Source organism: Myxocyprinus asiaticus, chromosome 21 (assembly GCF_019703515.2).
Source record: "Myxocyprinus asiaticus isolate MX2 ecotype Aquarium Trade chromosome 21, UBuf_Myxa_2, whole genome shotgun sequence".
NCBI classification, from domain to species: Eukaryota; Metazoa; Chordata; class Actinopteri; order Cypriniformes; family Catostomidae; genus Myxocyprinus; species Myxocyprinus asiaticus.
This window is the reverse complement of record NC_059364.1, coordinates 44,249,523-44,271,138: the sequence shown is the minus strand read 5'-3', so window position 1 is coordinate 44,271,138 and position 21,616 is coordinate 44,249,523. Positions and strand designations below refer to the sequence as shown.

The following is a 21,616-nucleotide window of genomic DNA, read 5'->3' as shown; positions in this document are numbered from 1 at the left end:
CCTCGAATCCTACAGTGACCTCAAATCATATGGTTGTATGTACTTCTATTTCTGCAAGAAAATTTTACTTCCATTTTGATTTCTTTTTTAATCTACTTTTTACAATTTTTCGTAGGCCATTTGTCTGATTCACACAAAATTTGGTATGTATCATCTAGAGAAACTTTTGACAAAATATCATCAAAAGAAATTTAATTCATTAAATCTTTTATAAGATATGAGGCAATACATTTTTGGGTGTGGCCCAAAATGACTAATTGGCCTGTATATTACAAGTGCAATATCCAAATTTAACAAAACTTGGTACAAATAGACCACATGGTATTCTGAGGACACATGCCACATTTCATCAATTTCCAATGTTAGGTGGCACTTTAACTTAAGACGATCCTAATTGTTCAACTGTGTTCAAAGAAGTCCATATTTGACACCGAAATAACTGTGTGCACTGCATTCACAGAATCTATTCTGTCAAATTTTGCTATTTTGGTCATGTAATCTTCACAAGTGCTTAGACCCTGATACTAACCACTTTTTTGATTTTGGGGTGAAATGTGACAGACATGATTTTGTGTGATTGTCAATATTCTATCGCAAAAGTCTTGTAGCTATCAGTGTCTATTTTAACATTTATCCCAGGACTTTGTCTTGCTCTCGCATTCACTAACATAGTAAGTGAATCACTGTAAACATGATTTTTGATAGTTTTATAAACTGAGGAACAAATCAATAGAGCTCAACTTGGATTGAACTCAGAATAACCTGTTAACAAACATTTTTGACTGGACTTGACTCAGTGAAATTATTTAGTTGTTTTTGGCTAACTTGTTATTAACTGTACCTATATGGACATTAGTGTGGATAATAAGAACATTAGGAACATTATATTTTTCATATTTTTTCTCTTTTCATTTGTAAGGTAATAATTTGTTACATTTTTTTCAGCGGATTCAATGTCAACTTTCAAAGTGTTCAAACATCAAAGCGAACTCTTTGAGAGAGAGTATGTGTGTGTGTGTGTGTGTGGGCAACAAGCTCTTTACTGCTTCACTTTCACATACTTCAAGATTAAAAAGAGGACATTTTTGGCCTCATGTTGAGAACATCATCAATCATTTGTCCATTTTAGGAAACATTGAGCGTCTGAGATTCCAGAGGTTTGCCAGGTTTCTGGCAGGCTGTATGAGACTCTGACCTGCAACAGGGCACTGTCCAGCAGCTGCCTCCTCTGTTCAGTCTTCTCCAGGATGGTTCTCCACCGTTGATTGAGGTTCTCCAGCTTGTTCTGCAGACTGCTGGCCTCCTCTCCAGCACTGGAGTCAATCAGGTCACTGCCGGCTTTATTCACCGCCTCTACCGTGCTCTCATGGGCCAGAACATCATTCTGCAACACCTGCCCAACAGAAACCAATGAGAAATCTTGATTACACAATTCAAAAGCGAATCGTGAGGCTTTTAGTGAAAACAAACACAGCTGTACACACATGGAATGGTAATTCAGGGGAGTCAGTTCTGTGACCATCACTCCCAAAACTTTACATTGTGAACATGGCCATTATGAGCTTGTTTTAACTTTGACATACATGGTGTTTTGCGAGCTCGATCTCAATGGCTTTTGGGTCTCCACAGGCCTTCCTCTGTTCACTCAGCAGCTCTTCAGTGTGAGTAAGCCAGGCCAGAAGTTCATCTAAAGCGTGCTGGAATTGCCCAAGAGCCAACAGCGCACCCTCCAGTTTGTGCTACAAGAGATCAGGACAAAGAAAATCAATAATGTACTATTATGAATTCATAGTGTAGTGTAACAGCAAAGGTACAATTATTTCACTGTTACCTTCAAAGGTGAAGCAAGTAATGTCTGTGCCACTAGCGGCACCAAACGGAATCGCAATTTGTTTGAGTGGCCCAACTGGACTGAACAATATTGGCTCAAAGCATTTGGGACAGAATTATATGCTTGTTGAACAATGGAAGAAGAGGGGAGCGATCAAAATTGACCTTACTTTTCTTACAAAAAAATAAAAATACAAAAAAAATTCATAATCTTTTTCAAAAAGTAAACTTTCGCCACCTTTAAAACAACTTTAATTTTCTGGTTATGTAATCAAGGCTTCATTGGCCCTGTAATCAATGCACTGCGTCTAGCTTTTTTTAGTGCAAGAATACCTTCGGTCTGAGGGCAAATATCTAGCTGATGAGGTATTTTCAGAGGAGAGAAAAACTTAAAATGTACATTCACAATAGAAGTTTCCATGACTTTTAATATTTGATTAATTTCCATGATTTCTTCAGGCCTGGAAAACACAATTTTAAAAATCCCTAATATTTCCAGGTTTTCCATGACTGTGGGAACCCTGAACATCTCATCACGAAAGTTAAATAAAAATGCGATATATAAGAATTCCAAATCAAATGGAAAATGGACCTATTTACTTTCTTACAAATTCCTGGTGTTATTGTGCATGATTTATTGTTGCAAGTAATAAAAAAAAAAATGGTAATCTTTTCTTCATCCCTGTCATCTGACCTGTCTGTTAATAATCTTTTTATCAAGGTTCTCCCAGAGCATCTTCAGCTCATTTATTGGCTCCAGGATGGGACTGCGGTCAGTTTCCTCTAACACCTTCTTCAGCAGGAGTCCGGTCTGATGATTCAACCTCTCCATCTCGATCTGCAGCTGGTACGCCTCACCTTTGAACTCCTGAACACACACAGCACAACAGCAAGAATTACATGAAGTTCTTGCAAGAAATGCTCACAAAAGGGAACATTAGACTAAAGCACAGTAGTTCACCTCACCTTTAATACATTCAAAAATATACTGAGCATTTACAATTGTGCAGGCTTAAAGCAACTGTGTAAGATCAAAGGAATGAATCACTCCAAGTGTAAACACAGCTGCTATGTGCTCTGTCAGGTTATATTATACTCATGAAACAGTGAAAAGTAAATGGGGCTGTAGATAAATAGCTTTACACTTTCATCTGCATTGACTGTGACAACAAGCACAGACTTGTGAATATGAGAAAATCTCCCACACACAAACAGTAAAGCAATACCTTCAGTTCCATGATCTGTTGTTTCACTGTTTCCAGGTCTGTGCCCACAGGCGACATCGAGTCCAGTTTGCCTTCCAAAATATCCACCGAGTCAAACATGTTCTGTAGAGGAGGGAAAACTATTGTTATAAAGAGAACAACATCAAGTTTCACTTTTAGCCTCAATACAAATGTGGCTCAGACAACCAACAATGAAACGAGCAAAACTACAGTAGGCCACACCAAAACAAATTTTACTCAGATCTGGAGTTTTGGGGAAAAGTATAAGTAGAACTTGCTGACATTCATTCTAATTTCATTATCAGAGTTAAAATGACTTTGAGTAAGAGAATAAATGAGAAACAAAACTAGAGTGAATCAGCAAACAGGCAACTTCCTTTCAACCAATTAGATACAGATTAGCGATTGTAAACCTATGATTGTTTGAACATGACTTCCTTCTAAATCAGGGCTTTTCAAACCTTTTGATGCCAAGGACCTCCAAATATGATGATCTCATGTGAAGTGGCCACTTCCTAAAAAATAAAGGCAGCTACATACGTTCATAAATGAATTATCATGACTTTACCAGTCCTTTGTGATTACTGGATTGATAATTTTAAAAAGAATTAAAATAATATATATATATTAGGGCTGAGAAATTTAAAGCGTTAATTTCCAGGAGGTACACACTCGTCTCTACTGCACATCCTAGCACAAAAATGATTGTGTTGAACAGTGCACGCTTATTCAATACGCATGTCCCGTGCACAATAAACAAGGGAGTGGATTTACTATGGAGAATGGAGACTGCACCCGCAAGTGGTGTTGTTTTTTCACTTTTTGAAGCTACATTAATGTTTTTCCCCACTTCCTGTGACTAAAATTTGCATATATACATTTCCAGGAGGTACACACTCGTCTCTACTGTACAACCTAGCACAAAAATGATTGTGTTGAGCAGTGCACGCTTATTCATTAAGCATGTCCTGTGCACAATAAACACAGGAGCAGATTTACAATGGAGAATGGAGACTGCACCCGCAAGTGGTGAGCCAAGTATGGGAGAGATATGGGCAAGCTGCCATATTTGTTTTATATCTGTATGTATAGTGTCTAATAATGCATTGGCAATGAACACTTAATTTTATCTTGACAATAAAGCTTGATATATATAATGCAAAAACATTACATTCCCATTACTTTAATGTGAAAATAATGATGTATTATTGAAATTGTATTTAAGTATGTATACATCATGGGAGTATTTGTTGTACTGCCTTTAATATGCTGATTTCAATGCAAAAAAATAACATGTTAATTTTGACAGCCATAATATACAGTACATACACATATACACATTAGGGCTGTCAAAATGAACATTTTTTTGGTAAATTATATATATATATATATATATATATATATATATATATATATATATATATATATATATATATATATAAAATTCACAAAAAGAAATAAAAAAATACAAAAATAAAAACATTTAATTTCCATTACTGTAATGTTAAAATAATGATATATTTATCTTTTTAATTTTACTGTGAATTATTCATACATAATGGCACACTGACATAATGGCACAATGGACATTAACGCTTGTCTGCTTTTCCAGAACAAGTGGATTTTTGAAGAGGCAAGTTAAAGAGAATTTTACTTGCCCGATCGGACAAGTAGCCTGATTAAATACTCAATTACGAAAATTAGCGGGGACTGAGCCCAATTTTAATAATGCCTGCACACATTCATAATGCGGGGAATTCCCTCTATCTCTTCCCTCTCTCTCCCTCTCGCCTTCTCTCATGCAGCTTTCAGCAGCTTGTGAGCGTGCACAGTGGGAAAGCGCATATTTACTGAACTTTAGATGTTACATATATTAACGGGTATAAACCTGTTAATTGGACATGCGAATGGTGTTGTACCACGTCTCTGTTAGCAAGCGATGTTTATAATCAACAAAGATGTCTTCTTCGCAAGCGCGCAACATTAGAGCAATAATTTAGTCTTGTTACATCATGGTGCTCGCTCATAATAATGCAAAAAACGCTTTGTGTAATGCTACCATCTGTAGAGTGAAGAGAAAAGCTTAAAAAAGACTTCTGAAAACCTGTTACATCTCTCATGTCTTTAGAGCTCCACCTGATGTATGTATCTGAGCTATTTTCTCTGCCATGTGAATCAGTCAATTTTATTAAGTATGTAACAATATATTTTATAATAATATTAATACTATAACATTAATAAAATGAATAAAATGAAAATATATTATATATCTTTAATACACATATGTGTTTTCAATATACATCATAACAATTAAAGAAAAGAATTGTACTCTTAAATAGATAATTTAATGTTTAAATTTGGTAACACTTTACAATAAGCTTCCATTTGTTAATGATAGTTAACTATATCAGTTAACATGAACTAACAATGAACAATACTTTTACAGCATTTATTAATCTTGGTTAATGTTAATTCCAACATATATTAATCAACTTTTTAATGCACTATGAACTAACATGAACTAACAATGAACACGTGTATTTTTTTTATTAACTAACATTAAAAAAGATAAAAAAATGCTGTAAAAAAAATATATTGTTCATTGTTAGTTCATGATATCTAATGCATTTTCCAATGTTAATGAATGGAACCTTATTGTAAAGTGTTACCGAAAATTCTGTCATCATTACTGGCGTTCATGTTGTTCCAAAGCTGTCTGACCTATCTTCCATGGAACTCAAAAGGAGATGTTAGGGAGAATGTTCATACAGGCTTGAGGGTGAGTATAGATTTAACAGTCTTTCTGCGCTGTGTTCTTAATGTGATCCTTACTAGCTGTATGATGCAGATGGAGGCTTTTCTTTTTCATCCTTTTTTTACTCTCCGGACAAGTAACTTTTTTCTCGAACAAGCACAATGCAATGCTTAATGTTGAGCCCTGTGGTAGTATTTGTTGTGTCCTTAATTTATGCTGATTTAATCACAAAGAAAAAACTACTGTATTACAGTTATTTTTACTAAAAAGTTGATGTGTTTATTCATTTAAATTGAATTAATACATGATAACTTTGACAGCCCTAAATCTAATACATATATATAATTTTGTATTAGTCATTTATTTATTTCACATTTTCACACCAAGTATCGGAAGTTTCTCATAACAGAATGAGCAGACAGTGTGATGGTCAGAGCTTTCAGGGGGTGTAATTATGCGTGTGTTTATGTGTCATACTGTATATACCTGAAGACTGTCCTGGAACTGTACTGCAGCCTGCATGGCTTCCTCTAGAGTCTCTACTCTCTCCTTCCATGTCTTATTCAGGGTCTCCCAAGCTGAGTTCACCTGCAGGACACACAGGATGTGGTCAGGTTTAGAACAGAGTGACACCAACACTGATCATCAGCACTTCACTTACACCACAAATACCCTCCATCCAAAATGAACACTCGTAGACTGAGTAAAAATTGGCTTTGGCATGCTAAATTTGGTTGGTTGGTTTCAGCTTTCTTGGCATCTCGCATGATGCTGCAAGTAACGCTGTTTGTCACAAATATGCAAGAAAAAAAGTTCAATAATACCAATGTCATAGGGACAAAAAATATACTTTTTAATCAATATAAAGAAATATACAGTTTCATGGCCGATTCATTTTCCCAATTCACTCGCCATTAGCAGGTGTAAGCAAGTCATTTTGGACTCTGTTTACACCTTGAATGCTAAACAGACTATCAGTATGTTTAAATGGTCCATTTTAAATGAATGTTCTGGGTTCAATATTCATTAAGCTTGGAGGGCAGCATTTGTTGCGTAATGTTGATTATTACCACAACTCATCCCTCGTTTATTTAAAAAAAAAAAAAAGAAAAAAGGGAAAAAAAAGCATAAAGCGCAGTTACAGTGTGGCACCTTCAATGGAAGTGAATGGGGCCAGTCAACAAACACTAAAGTACGCACTGTTTCAAAAGTATAGCCATAAGACATAAACAGTAGTCAAGTCATTTTTATTTGTATAGCGCTTTTCACAACACACATCGTTTCAAAGCAGCTTTATAGGAAATCATGCATTAACAGAAAATGAAACTCTAATGTCTATAAAGTCTTAGAGTCATCATTGTGTAGTTTGATTAAATATGATTGTAAATTGTGTATAGAAATAACATAATTTAATAATAATTGTATTTTAATTGTACATGATTTTAGAGTAATAATCGCTTACCACATTATCTGTATAAATTTATATCCAATATAACTTCATCGTCATGACTACGTAACCCTGATAAACTCCGGTAAGCTTTTCCAGTAAGTGATTTTATCACATTAAATCCTTTTAACATATAATGTTTACGTCTTGCAGTGTGTATTTTAACGTTTATAGACTTATAGATTCACTTCATCCTTAAATGCCTTACTGTAACTTCAATATTTGCTTCTTTTTTTCTTTTTTTCTTTTATAATAAATGAGGGAATAGTCTAAATTATTTTTATGTTACAAACGCTGTCGACTGAACTTAACTTGTATTGAACCCGGAATATTTAAAAGCATTCCAAAAGCTGAACATTTTTAAAATGTACCAAACCAGTTCTTACAAAAATGTATTATAGTAAGCAGAATTTCTGACAACCTTAGTTACTACTACAGTTACTTTTGCTTCAATAAAACCCCCAATGTCTTTATATACTGTTTGAAGTAGAGTCCATATTCATTTATTATGGTTTTACAGTAGAAACTATATCTAGACATACAAGTATACAGCAAGAAATAGTGTTGTATAATCCTTCAATCATTACTGTCCTATTTGTTGGGCAATTATAACATCATTACCTCATCTATACTTTTCTTAATCACTGGTTTGTCAGGTTCTCCACATGCTGTCATGAGTTCAGCCCCCAGATTCTGGACCACATTCAGTTCCTCTTGAAGCCCATCAATCTCCTCTCTAAAGCTCTGTAATGCAAAAAAACAAAAAAAAAAAACAACAACATGAAGATGTTGAACAAAGCTGCATGAACATCAATCTTCATGTTCTGAAGGCTCCAGACCTCCACACACTCCTGCTGTTGTTTGACCACTGAAGGATCAACTCCAGGCTCCTCCAGCTCTCTCAACAGGTCATGTGTGTCCTTAATGGTGACGATCAGAGCACAGTGGTCACACCAGAACTTCTCGGCCAAGTCCATAACGTCCAGGAACTTCGCCTCTCTTTCTTCCAGAAGAGCCTGGATGTCATTCCATAAAAACACCATCTGGTCCAGCTTGTCTTGAACAGCTTCAAAACACAACAAAAGACATCTTTAGTATCTACAAACTCACACTTGATGTGCATCATCTCAGCTGAAGACTTGCGACAACTTTTCTGAATGAATAGTTGACTATTAAAGATGAGAAGTCTTGCAAGACCAAATCTGATACACTGAGATGTCAACAGTCACCTTTGGCCGAGAGGTCCTTATCTGCTCCTTCTGAGCGAGCGATCATCTCCTCTCCTCTCTGCTTGAGGGTTTCATACGAGGGCTGAAGTTTCTCCAGGTCTACAGTCACAGCTTTGTTCTCAGATATCTGCTCCCGGATCTTCTCCACCTCCGCAGAGATGGATGGCGGCTGACGTAGGCGTTCAGCGATGCGCTCCAGAGACTCCAGCATGGGATCGATCTTATCATGGAACTGTGGAGAGCATTCACAAGCAGTTTGTCACACAAGTTGCAGAAATTTGACAGAGGATGCTGATAAATGCAGGTGGGCAACAACATTGCAAATCACTATTTAACGATACATAAAAACTAACTACATGAGAAGAAACCTAATTCTGTATCTATGACTCAAACATACTTTACGCAAGTGCACGTACACAGATGCAAGCACTTGGCCAATGCATGGGTCGGTTGAACATGTTTAGTGTGCATTCTTGCGTTACGGTGGTGTCTGAGCTTTCCAACAACACCTAGATTAAGATTCTATTCCATTCACAGGCCGAGATATTTGACGAAACAGCGGGGAAGGTGAGTGGGATCACAAAATAGACGGAATGTCTATGGATGAGCACATGGCTTGTCCTCAGCTTTTAAATTGTGGTGTGAAAAATGCACGTGGAAGCCAAAAAAATACAAAAATGTAGTCCTTTTTTTTTCCCCTATAAATCTGCGTTTTCAAACAGCCCTCCTAAGCGCTCTACTCTGCTAAGTGTTCTTCTAATTTTTGGAGATTTGCATTTTTCATGCATATCGCCACCTACTGGGCAGGGAGGAGAATTTATATTAAAATACGACTTAAATTTTGATCTCTTTCTCAACCACACTTATCATATTGCTTCTAAAGACATAGATTAAATAACTGGAGTCATATGGATGACTTTTATGCTGCATTTATGTGCTTTTTTGAGCTTCAAAGTTTTGGACCCTGTTGACTTGCATTGTATGGACCTACAGAGCTGAAATATTCTTCTAAAAATCTATGTTTGTGTTCAGCAGAAGAAAGAAAGTCATAAACATCTGGGATGGCATGGGGGTGAGTAAATGAAGAGAGAACTTACATTTTTGGGTGAACTATTCCTTTAAGTTTGGCAGAAGTTACTGAACTTACATCACTTACAACACCTTTAAGGATTATTCCTTGGATCAGGAACATTATATAATCAAGTTATTTTTAGGTTTAAGTGGCTTAGTCGAGAAAGTCTTTCTGGACGAACTGTGTCTGAAGGTGACACATTTGAAGAGAGTTGCTAGTCATAACAGGTCATAAAGGTACAATGGTAAAACAGCCTTAGAATGTGGAAAATGGTCATGTAAAATGAAATTTGGACATTTTTAGTGCACATAAATGGACTTCAGGGAGTATTGTACACAAATGTAAATTTACCTGAGTGGATTTGGAGATGGCCTCATCCAGAACAGCAGCTCTATGTTTAACATCAGCTTTCAGCAAGCTGTACAGTTTATCTGCAGCTTGATATTTGTTTCTGATGGGCTCCCCCTCCGCCGGACTCAACTCCACCAGCTGAGGGCCAGTTTTACTCATCTTATCAATGTGTGGCTTGTGCTCTGCTATCAGCTCCCTCATTTGCTGAAGACCAGAAGATTAATATCATCAGGAGAGGATGCAGTGGATTGTTCAGAACATTATCACAAAACCAACAACGAAAAGGTCAAACACAATCTGTACTTTGTATTTAATTTATCTCAAAATAAATGAAATACAAAAAAAGTCAAGCATGTTGAATATGCATTATATAAATTTGTAATGTCTGAATATGTAAAAGTAAAATATGACTTCTATTTTTTAGAACAGCAAAAAACAGAAGTGCAAAAATATTTTAGAAAGGAATATTTAAAGGAATATTAATCGTCATGTTTTGTTTTTCTTTATAAATTATATATATATATATATTTTTTTTATCTTCATTGAGGCTCTCTTCAAATATTGGCCTGTCATGTATTCCATGTTTAATGGAAATAATTTATTGTTTGAGCAATAAAATGGCATTTGTACCTCTATGCAATTTGAAAGCATAATTTCTAAGTAAATCAAAATTAGGTGAGTAAGTGGCAAAATATTGGTATTGATATCGGCCCAAAAAAAATCATATCGGTGTATCCCTACATTATATATAATACAACATTGTGTATAAAATATAATACAACATTAAATCTAAAAAGACAAAAAATCTGATAATATTATAAATATAGAAATAATAAAATAATTAGCGTATTATTAAATGCTAACACTTTACAATAAGGCTCTTTTTGTTAACATTAGTTAATGCATTAGGTATCATGAACTAACATTAAACAATATATATTACAGCATTTATTAAATCTAGGTTATTCTTAATTTACTTAAACATACAATTGTTCATTGTAGTCTATGTTAGTTCATAATGCATCAACTAATGTTTTGTGTTGCCACCAAAAAATTATTTCGTCTGCCTTTATAAAAAAGCAAAAATCGAAGTTACATTGAGGCACTTACAATGAAAGTCAATGGGGCCAATTTTTTTGAGGGTTTAAAAGGCAGAAATGTGAAGCTTATATTTTTATAAAAGCATTTACATTAATTCTTCTGATAAAACTTGTGTATTATTTGAGCTGTGATGTAATATTAATCGTAATTTTTACAGTCATTTTAGGGTTTTAGGGTTTGTTGACATTTTGCAACAAGTTGAATAGTTTGAAAATTGGATATAACTTAAAGGTTTGTAAGCAATTTTTTATCACACTAAAATCATGGTAACACACATATTGTTTATGTCTTGTGGCTATATTTTTGAAATAGTGAGTATTTTAACGTTTACAGATTGGCCCCATTCACTTCCACTGTAAGTGTCTCACTGTAACCTCGATTTTTGCTTTTTTTAAAGAAAAGGAGGGGCAAGTCAAAACTATTTTTTGGGGTAATCAACATTATGCCACAACTGCTGTCAATTAAGCTTAATGGTAACACTTTACAATAAGGTTCCATTTGTTAACATTAGTTAACATAAACGATCAATGAACAATACTTATTAAGCATTTATTAATCTTAGTTCATGTTAATTTCAACATATACTAGTACACTTTTAAAATCAAAAGTTGTATTTGTTAACAGTAGTTAATGCATTATGAACTAACATGAACTAACAATGAACAATTGAATTTTCTTAACTAACATGAACTGAGATTAATAAATGATGTAACATATATATTGTTAATTGTTTGTTCATGATATCTTATGCATTAACTAATGATAACAAATGGAACCTTATTGTAAAGTGTTACCAATTAAATGTATTGATGATGATACAATAAACGATTCTTCGGCTGTGTAATATAGCTCAGTAGTCCAACTACGTGTTGCTTATGGTTACCAAACAAGATATCAATTGGCGCATTTAAATACAGTTAAATTAATGTTTAGTCACGGGTGTGCATATATTGGCTATTTTACGGACAGTGGCTCATCCAATCAGAACTTAGAGCCGGATCTCCATCTTACCCTCAGTTCCTCCTGCTGTTGTCTGAGGGCTTCATATTCAATAGCAGGTTGGGCCAGTAAAGTGAAGGCAGCACTGGTCTCCTGCAGCCACGGCCAGAGCTCATCATACGTCTCCCAGAACTGACAGGCCAGAGAATGAGCTCTCTCCAGCTGCAGACAGCGCTCAGAGTTCAGCTGACTCACCACGTTATACTTGTCCAACACGGCCTGGAGCTTCACCTGAATCACATCACAGTCGCATCACCACAGGTACACTGCTCATGTGTTTAGCCATATTAGGACCGAGCAGAATGACGGTGTATAAAGTGTATCAAGTTTAAAATTAAAAAAAGAATGATCCATTTGTAAAGTATTTTATTCACTGGATTATCCAAAAAAAGGCATGAACACATGGTTATTTGAAGGTGCACTCAGTTTATGTCATCTTGGACTTGGACACTGACACCTAGTGGTGTGGATGCAGCATCATTTAAATTCAATAGTTTTCATTTTCAGATGACATTGTAGAAATGTAGTTTTCACAGTCAGTCATGATTACTTTAATCAATGAGTGAAAGTGTCAAATAACAGGACGTTTACTGAGATTAAGCGAGTAGTATTCGGCTGGTCATGTCATTAGAGGTCTACAACCCAACCCAGGCCCGACGGGACCTGAGAACCCGATGGGTTTTGGGCTGGGTTCGGGTCAGTTTTTCAAGTAGGACTTCGGGTTCTGGTTTGTAATTAATGAAAAAATAAACAGGCCTACTGAACTTGTTTCACGCACGTGCTCTTACTCATGCACGAATGGACGAGTTAGGGGCTGTTCACACCAAACATGTTTTTGCGCGCATCTGTTCTGTTTTCCAATTGTTTTCCTATGTAAACACATGCAGATGAATGTCTTTGACTGTTGCGCCATGTCTCACTGTCTCTTCAGCATCTTGCGCAGGACCGGCACTTTTTAAACACCGTGTCAAGTTAAAAAGAACTTTTAAAAATGTTCAAAAACGCATGTCGAGAAAGATTCAAAGATTCGACGTTCTGAACAAGTTCAGGCTGCATAGAGGGGACTGTTGCATTGTTTCATATTATTCCAAATTGTTCTGCACCAAGTGAAGTTTCAGCAAATAAACGGTAAGGCAATGCTTTTTCCCCCTTCTGCTCTAGTGTACTAAGGGGCTGCTGTGCCTTGTTCAAACTGTGTATGTTTACTGTTTCAATACTGTTACTAATGTTGCCTGTATGCTTAAATAAAATATAGCCTATTGCAACAGTACTTGCTAGGAGAAGAAATAACAAAGATAGTGAGCGATTTCGGGTTCGGGTATATAATCTGACGGTAACGTTCGGGCCTGGTAGGGTCAGGTTTCATTTTAAGGCCCGTGCCGACCTCTACATGGCAGCCCCCATGTACGCACCCTCTCCATGTAGAATTAAAACAACTTAAGGTTACTGAAATGACTGGAGTCTTTATCTTAGTGCTTATGATTTTATACATGTGTTTCAAAATTACAATTCATTTCTTTAGGAATAAAACTTGTTTAATAAGTAAAAAATGACTGAGTGCACCTTTAATATAAAAAACAGTTTCTGGCAAAAATAACTATATTGTGATAAATATTGTTAGTGTGATATAAAACAACTTGTGATATAAGATTTCCATACCGCCCATCTTTAATCTTATTAAATTCTCATTTACCTTTAGTGTCTGCTTCTCGACCTCATCTTTGCTGCTCATAATGGCCTCGCCAGTCTTTACAATGCCATCCACAGCGTCTTTATGCCTCATAATGTCCATTGAGAAACTCTGTAGGAGTAAGTGAACCACAGATGCTTTATAAAGGACGTTTATGTGACAGTTTAGGTTATAGGCGACCACACAAACATCTGACTGACCTTCTGAGCCTGAAGCTGAGCTGAGGTCTGCTCCGGCTCGAGCTTAACGTCACCAAGAGGTGACAACTTCCTCTCTGCCTCAGTCAGCCACGCCAGCTCAGCAGCAGCTGCCTCTTCGAACTGCACATCAAGAAAAGAGCGAGCAAATAATGAGAACAATATCAGTGACTGTCTAATCACCAAACATCATACATAATATTTCATAAAATAACAATACATGATAAATAAATAATAATAAAAAAAAATAATAATAATAAAGATTAGTCTACCCAGAGACCTGTTGGGCATTAAAAATGTTTGAGGTATCTTTAAGGCTCTGCTGACTTAGCTATATAAAAAAAAGGGCTTATACAGAAACTGTCATATTTACAATACATCTTGCCAGGTTGTTACCCATTTTGCATGCAAAGAAATTTGTCAATCATAAAAGTGGTTATTTACTAAAAGAAGTCTTAAAAGTACAACAAAAGTCTGTTTGAGGGTCAGACAGAGTTCCACTTCTGTCACTCACTCGACGTTGTGTCGATGAAGTGACACTAGGGGTCGCTCCTGGGAGCCCCAGACATCTCTGATCTTTGAGAACAGGCCAATGAGAATTGGCAAGTGGAATTTGCATGCCACTCCCCTGGACATACGGGTATAAAAGGAGCTAGAATGCAACCACTCATTCAGATTTCCTCTTCGAAGCCAAGTGGTTGTGTTCATTCAAGCTGAACTACTACTGGTCCATTCATGTCTCTTGCTCTCACGAGCTGTTGGTCTTACGCCGCATTACAGCGGTTCTCCCCCTCTTGCACCGGCGTTGTACAGAGTACATCCCTGGGGGCTTCAACAGCAAAAAAAAAAAAAAAAAAAAAAAAAATAGTATATTTTCTCTCTAAATATTTCCTGGGTTCTGGGATGAGACCACCGGCCCGTCTCATGGTGGGTTCGCGGCCTCGTTCGGAACTCGCGAAGAGGATGAGATATCCATTGCAGCATCGGAGAGCAGGCTCGCCGTGTCTGACGCGGAAGACTCGGCTGGACTCCCACCCTCGGGTACGGTGGTCCAATCGCAGGCAGACGCGGAGCTGGCGGCCATGCTTGCCCGGGCAGCCGCAAGTGTCAGGCTGGAGTGGAACCCGCTCACAGCCACGCTCCGCCCCAGTTCCTTTCTTCCTGAAAGTGCATGAGGAGCTTACACGGTTGTGGCAGGCACCTTTTACTGCCTGCACCCGATTCGCGAACTCCTCCGCTCTCACTACCCTCGACGGTGGGGCGGTGAGGGGGTACTCGGTGATTCCTCGGGTGGATCAGGCGGTCGCGGTGCACTTGTGTCCGCAGAGCGCCGCCACCTAGCAGAGTCGTCCGAGGCTCCCGTCCAGGGTCTGTAGGCTCACGTCGTCACTGACGGCTAAACCTACAGCACTGCTGGACATGCCGCCTCTGCCCTGCATGCCATGGCTCTCCTGCAGGTGCACTAAGCCAAGACACTTAAAGAACTGCTCGAGGGTAGTTCTGACCCGGGATTAATGCAGGAACTGCGCTCGGCGACCGACCTCGCCCTCCAGGCGACGAAGGTCATGGCGCAGTCTCTCGGGCAGGCGATGTCCACCTTGATGGTCCAGGAACGCCACCTTTGGCTCAACCTGGTCGAGTTGAGAGAGGCTGACAAGGTTCAATTCCTTGACGCCCCCATCTCCCAGGCTGGCCTATTCGGCAACACCGTCGGAGACTTTGCCCAGCAGTTTTCGATGGTAAGGAAGCAGACGGAGGCCATACAACATATCCTGCCCCAGCGCGGCTCGAGGCCCCGTGCCCCGTCTGCTCGTTGCAAAGGGCGTCCCCCTGTGGAGGTAACACCGGCTCCGCCGCAGCTCACCCCAGTGGCCTGGCCCCGGCATGGAGCCGCCCGCAGGAAACAGACGCCACCCGTCTCACGGCTGGCCATCAAGAACCCGTGGAAGGCTTCGAAGCACCCCTGAGACGGGCAGCCCAGGAAGTCGGGAACTCATCCTTCAGGAGCTAGTAAGGAGACCACTCCTTCCCCTGAAGGAGGGTCGGGTGGAGAATTCTTATTTTCCTTTTCTTTTGATTTCGCTGCATGCCCAACATTATCACGACCACCGGACACCGTTTCTCTCTGGCAGGTTCAGGCGCCCTGGAGGCGGGACTTCCGCCCCTGCGCGCCCAGCTGTCACTCATCGACACAATGTCGAGTGAGTGACAGAAGGGGAATGTCTCGGTTACTGTCGTAACCTCCATTCCCAGATGGAGGGAATGAGACATTGTGTCCCTCCTGCCACAACACCAAACTACCCGCTGAATGGGCCGGGACCTTGTCTCGGCTCCTCAGTGCAAAACCTGAATGAGTGGCTGCATTCCAGCTCCTTTTATACTGTATGTCCGGGGGAGTGGCATGCAAATTCCACTCGCCACTTCTCATTGGCGTTTTCTCAAAGATCAGAGATGTTTGGGGCTCCCAGGAGTGACCCCTAGTGTCACTTCATCGACACAACATCTCGTTCCCTCCATCAGGTAACCGAGACGTTTTTGATGCAAGAAACCTTGACTAAAATATATAAAAATATTATTCAGGAAAAAATGGAAATAAGTATATTAATCAGAGTCAGTTGTGCACAAAATCCTTTTTTCCTGGCACTATATGAACACACTATTGAGATGCAAATGTAATCAATGCGGGTCACACTCCATTAGTGTATTATGTAAATAGCATGGAGGCTGCTAGAGAGGATGAATTCAGTTTGAATGACATTAAAGCAGTAAGAATTAACAGCACAATGGGGCTAATCACCCTTGGCAAGAAACACAGACACTTCTTTGTCTGGGGCTTCAAACAAACTTCCCTGTGTGTGTTACTAATAAAGGGCTGGTGCTATGTTTTTAAGCAGCTGAGGACCACGGACTGTACCTGCTGTGATTTTAAGATGGCAGCTCCAGTCTGGTCCACATGCTGGCTAACAGCATCACTGGCTGATCTGTAGCGCTCGTTGTCATCGGTGATCATTCTGTCCAGCCCTTCTCGAGCTCGCCATGGAACGAGCTCCAGCAGAGCGCTGCTGACTTCATTCAGAGAGTCCAGCAGTGGCTTCTGATCCTTAACCTCCTGCATTAGTGCCTGGACATGACAGTCAACAAATCATCAGTTCATATAGTGCATTGCAAAATTGCTCTTTTTATAGCTCTGGGGATTTCAGGTTTCATTCAAGTTAAACTCTATCGACAGCATTTGTGGCATAATGTTGATTACCATAAGAAATCATTTTGACTCGTCCCTCCTTTATTTAAAAAAAGCAAAAATCACAGTTACACTGAGGCACTTACAACAGAAGTGAATGGAGTCAGTCATTTATACTAAAATATTTATTAAAAATATATTAAAAATATAGCCACAAGACGTAAACACTGTACATGTTAACATGATTTTACTGTGATAAAATTGCTTACTAAAAAAAAAAAAAAAAAAAAAAAATAGCACCCTTTATTTGGAATCCAAGTACATTTTTAGATTACAGAGCTGTAAAACTGGATAGCATAGCCCATATAATTTGAGAAATGTTCGAGTTTAAATCTAGATCTCTGAATTTTTGATCTGCAGACTGTTATATTGGCAAGTGTGAGCACAGTTTGAAACAGTGTTGAGATCTCTTCTGGATTTTTTTTATTTATTTTTATTTGTCTAAGTCTTGGAGAAACAACTGGGACATTAAATAGAGCTCATGAGTGATTTACTAGACTTACTTTTTGCCTCTCTTGCAAGTGAGTCAGCTGCTCTCCGAATGGCTCTTGAGCTTCAAACGTGGCCAGTTCAGACTCCACCTTCTCCAGCCAGCAGTTCAGTTCCTCATGGGTGTTTTGCAGCTTGGTGGCGAGAGACAGAGCTTTGTCCAGAGTCTTTGAAACACTGCTGCTCATTGTGTTGATCTCTGAATACCTGGTCTTTATTCCATCTAGTTTGCCTTGGATGACAACAACCTCATCGCCTGAATGCAAGTGAACACGATACAGATGTATTCATACAGTTTCAGAGCATTGATATCTTTTCACCACAGGGAACATTCCAAAAACGTAGACTAATGTTATGTAAAGATTGCCCAAATATTAGGAACAAATGTTCTTAAAATAATGTTTGTATTTGTACAGTGTTAGAAAAAAACAATTCTTAGAGCAAAATACACACATCGAGAAAGATTTTCAGCAAATAATGATCTTAGTTTTGGTCCGTTCCTCACACAAAGCTATCATATGACTTCAGAAGATTTGGAATGTAGCACATGAGTTGTAAAGACTACTAACAAGGTGCTTTTATTGAGTTCTTTAGGTAGTTTTAAGAGTGTCTATGGACTGGTGTTGTATGGAAAAGATCTGAGTGATAAATAACAGCATATAGGTTTGGAATGACATGAGAGTGAGTAAAAGACTATGTTTATATGGACACCAGAAAGTGGGTTATTGCAAGAAAAGGGTTATTGCATGAAAGCAGCGTTCCCATTTACATGCACTGTTTAAGAGGTGTACTCTTTACTCCTGTATCCATGCGGCTCAGTCAGTAAGCAGCTTTCTCTCACTCTTTTATTCTCCATTGCTTCTGTAATGGGAGCCAGCTGATAGCTAGCTGTGCAATGTGTATAAACCTCACTCTCCTGGCCTCAAGAGGTGCACTAGCGACTGATGCTAGAGGCTGTAGCCTTTAGCCTCCTTGTTAGCGCACCCGCCTCCCATGCCGGAGACGCCGGCTCGAGTCCCGTATGGAGCGTGTAGAACAGGAGCATCACACTTCACTTTATTTCCAGATATTCCAGAGTTGTTGCTGTGTTTGTTTCCTTAACTTTCCATCGTGATATGCAGTGGAACTGCGCTGCAATAGTGGGCTTTCCCTCTTATATAAAACTGCAGGATTCCCGCAATGTACAAGCGCATATACGCGAATATGAGGGACTGTCATTATTTTACACTGGTGTGTGTAAATGGGTATAGTTTATAATGTATGTGCTTTTCCCACTGTACTCCCAGAAATGTTTAATTCTTTCCGCTGTGTTGACTTGTTGGGCTTCATCCTATGACGCTTGTTACCTGGTGTGTTTAAATGGCCACATTAGGCCGCGTTCTCAGTGAGAAACCTAGGTGTGTTAAACCGCTTTCTCTTAATCCCTTAAACGCCGTAAGGAAATCGGTGTTCTTGTTTACATGACATATTAGAACGCCGCTTTCTGCAAAAACCCTGGAATAAACCATTTTGCATGTAAACGTGGTCCATGATGACAGATTTGTCATTTTTGGGTGAACTATTCCTTTATTTCCAATTAACTTGAGAGATTATTTTCAAAAAATGTTGTGCATAATATCCTTCTCCTCACATTAAAATAACAGGAAAGCTTTTAATCAGTTTATCATCTCACCTGTGGTCTGTTTCAGTAGTTCTAACCCGTTTTGGATGGCCTGGTCAACATTCTGTTTCCTCAATTCAATGTCTTCATGAAGAGCCTAGACATCAGGAAATACATCAGTCAACGACATCTTCTGACAGGGCAACACAAATCAAACCACAGCACTGAAAACAGAGAATATAAATGAGCAAAACAGGGTGAAACAGCCTTAAGAGGAGGAGCTTTTAAAGTACCAGCTGCTCAGCATGCTGTTTTGCCAGCACAGCCGTCGTGTAGTCTTGTACAGAGACTTCGCTCAGTTTGCCGTGGACTTCATTGAGCCACGTCATGAGCGCCACCTCATCCTCGCCAAAGAGCTGCGCATTAATCAGCGCCTGCTGCAGCAGCTCGCCTTTCCTGTGGCAACGCTCCTGCAGCTCTATATAGCTTCTTTGTGTGTTGTCCAGCTTTGCCTGCACCAGCTCCTTGTCATCCACACAGCCGACGGCCCGTAGAGACTGACCCAGACTCATGGCCTGATACAAGATCTTACTGCGGCCCATTACCTCCTCCTCTAAGGCCTGATTACCAGGGTGTCACAAAACCAGGGTGGAGAAACCATAATAACAAAAAAAGGAAAGGAACAAATGAATGTGTGTGAAAAACATATGGGATTGCAACATAAATGCATGAGGCTTTTTCCATGAATAGGATGCACTTTGTTTCACATTATTATTATTATTATTATTATTATTATTATAAGTATTTATTATAACTAATAGAGGCATTTTTTTGTAACTACCAGATTCACTTTTTTTATTATTATTATTTTGTCTAATGAATTTTTATTTTTGTTTAATGTTCAATGCTAAAAAATTACAAAATCACTATTAAACTGCTCTTTATACATGCCTCAAAACTGAAAACTTGTATATTTAGTTTGATCTCCTTAGGTTGATGATCAACATTTTTTAGTATTTATTATGTGTATTAGAGGCACAATTCATATTTTATTTATTTTTTTTTATGGTAAAATTAAATTACAAGAAAAGTAAGTAGTTTTAAAGACATCAAATGTTTAGTAAATTGGCCTGCCCCACCTCAGTAGTCTTGACTTTTTGTAAAAATCTTGTTTTTAAATCTTATAAATAATGTCTATTTAATTATGATGATCATTTAATGTTTATTGCTAGAAAATAAAAAAATCAGTTTTTTAAACTGTATTTAGACATGTCCCAAAATTGTAAACCTTATTTAAAAGGAGTAGAAAATAAAGCAAATCATATAATATTTAGTTTGACCTGAGGTTGAACATTTCCTGAAGGTTTTTTTTATTTATTTTTTTACCTGACTTCATTTTTTCATGCCCTATTAAGTGTCTTACTCATGGAAAGTGCCATAACAGGACTGATGGAAAATGGATAAAATAAGTAAAACACGATGGAATATATACTAAACAAGGTCACATGGGCTGTGTGGGTCGCTATAGGCGGTTCTGTACCTTCTGCTGTAAAATCTGCTCCTCTAACTTGGATGTCTGGGTGCCAATGGGCTCTGAGTTGGCCAGTCGTTTTTCAGTAGCAGTCAGCCACTCAGTTAAAGGCTCAAGGGTCTCGTGGAACTGCTGCGCCACCACCAAAATACTTTCCAACAGCTTGTGTCTGCCAAGGACATTGCATAAAAGTCACATTTTTATTGCTGGTCATGACTGGACTCCAATATACAGTGGCAAGAAAAAGTATGTGAACCCTTTGGAATTACCTGCATTTATGTACAAATTTCAGTCTTAAAATCTGGTTTGATCATCTAAGTTACAATAATTAACAAACACAATCGGTTTTAAATAATAATACACAAAGTATTGTATTGTTCTTGTACATATTGAATACATTATTCAAACATTCAAAGTGTAGGTTGGAAAAAATATGTGAACCCATTGGCTAAAGCGATTCGAACTTGCGACTCCAGGGGTGGTAGTCAGCATTAATACTCGCTGAGCTACCCAGGCCCCCTGAAAGCTCTTCTTTTTAATAAAAATCAACCCCTGGGATGTGAAAGCATTAGAAGTTAAAGAAACACCCAGATGTAGTGTTCAGAAATGAAAGCAAAATGTATTGTGACCCTTTCTGGTTTTCAAACGTTCTAGCAGTGGAATTTGTTCATCGTCAATGATGAAGTACACCTGCACCCTCAACATTTCTAAAAGAATAGTTAAGGAAATTGTTAACAAACCAGAATCGTTCAGTGGAACCAAAATTCCTTACAATTCTTAACCTATTCGGAGAGCAAAATCATATTTATTAAAATATATTTTAAAAACCAAACCACTCTAAAACAGCCACAGTCTAAA

General features: G+C 38.3%; 1 protein-coding gene across 1 annotated transcript in view; it reads right to left on the bottom strand.

Moving 5' to 3' along the window:
* Positions 1 to 21,616, bottom strand: part of LOC127411717 (dystonin-like) — a 275,538-nt gene that overhangs the window by 45,302 nt on the left and 208,620 nt on the right. Inside the window, exons 57-73 of the mRNA XM_051647413.1 lie at positions 20,768 to 20,927; positions 19,521 to 19,847; positions 19,300 to 19,384; positions 17,642 to 17,883; positions 16,812 to 17,018; positions 13,901 to 14,020; positions 13,704 to 13,811; positions 12,023 to 12,241; positions 9,911 to 10,114; positions 8,488 to 8,719; positions 8,098 to 8,324; positions 7,880 to 8,002; positions 6,298 to 6,399; positions 3,057 to 3,158; positions 2,525 to 2,698; positions 1,584 to 1,739; positions 1,196 to 1,393 (exon numbers count right to left, since the gene is read on the bottom strand). Coding sequence (XP_051503373.1) covers positions 1,196 to 1,393; positions 1,584 to 1,739; positions 2,525 to 2,698; positions 3,057 to 3,158; positions 6,298 to 6,399; positions 7,880 to 8,002; positions 8,098 to 8,324; positions 8,488 to 8,719; positions 9,911 to 10,114; positions 12,023 to 12,241; positions 13,704 to 13,811; positions 13,901 to 14,020; positions 16,812 to 17,018; positions 17,642 to 17,883; positions 19,300 to 19,384; positions 19,521 to 19,847; positions 20,768 to 20,927 — 2,986 coding nt within the window. The remainder of the gene's footprint in view (positions 1 to 1,195; positions 1,394 to 1,583; positions 1,740 to 2,524; positions 2,699 to 3,056; positions 3,159 to 6,297; positions 6,400 to 7,879; positions 8,003 to 8,097; positions 8,325 to 8,487; positions 8,720 to 9,910; positions 10,115 to 12,022; positions 12,242 to 13,703; positions 13,812 to 13,900; positions 14,021 to 16,811; positions 17,019 to 17,641; positions 17,884 to 19,299; positions 19,385 to 19,520; positions 19,848 to 20,767; positions 20,928 to 21,616) is intronic.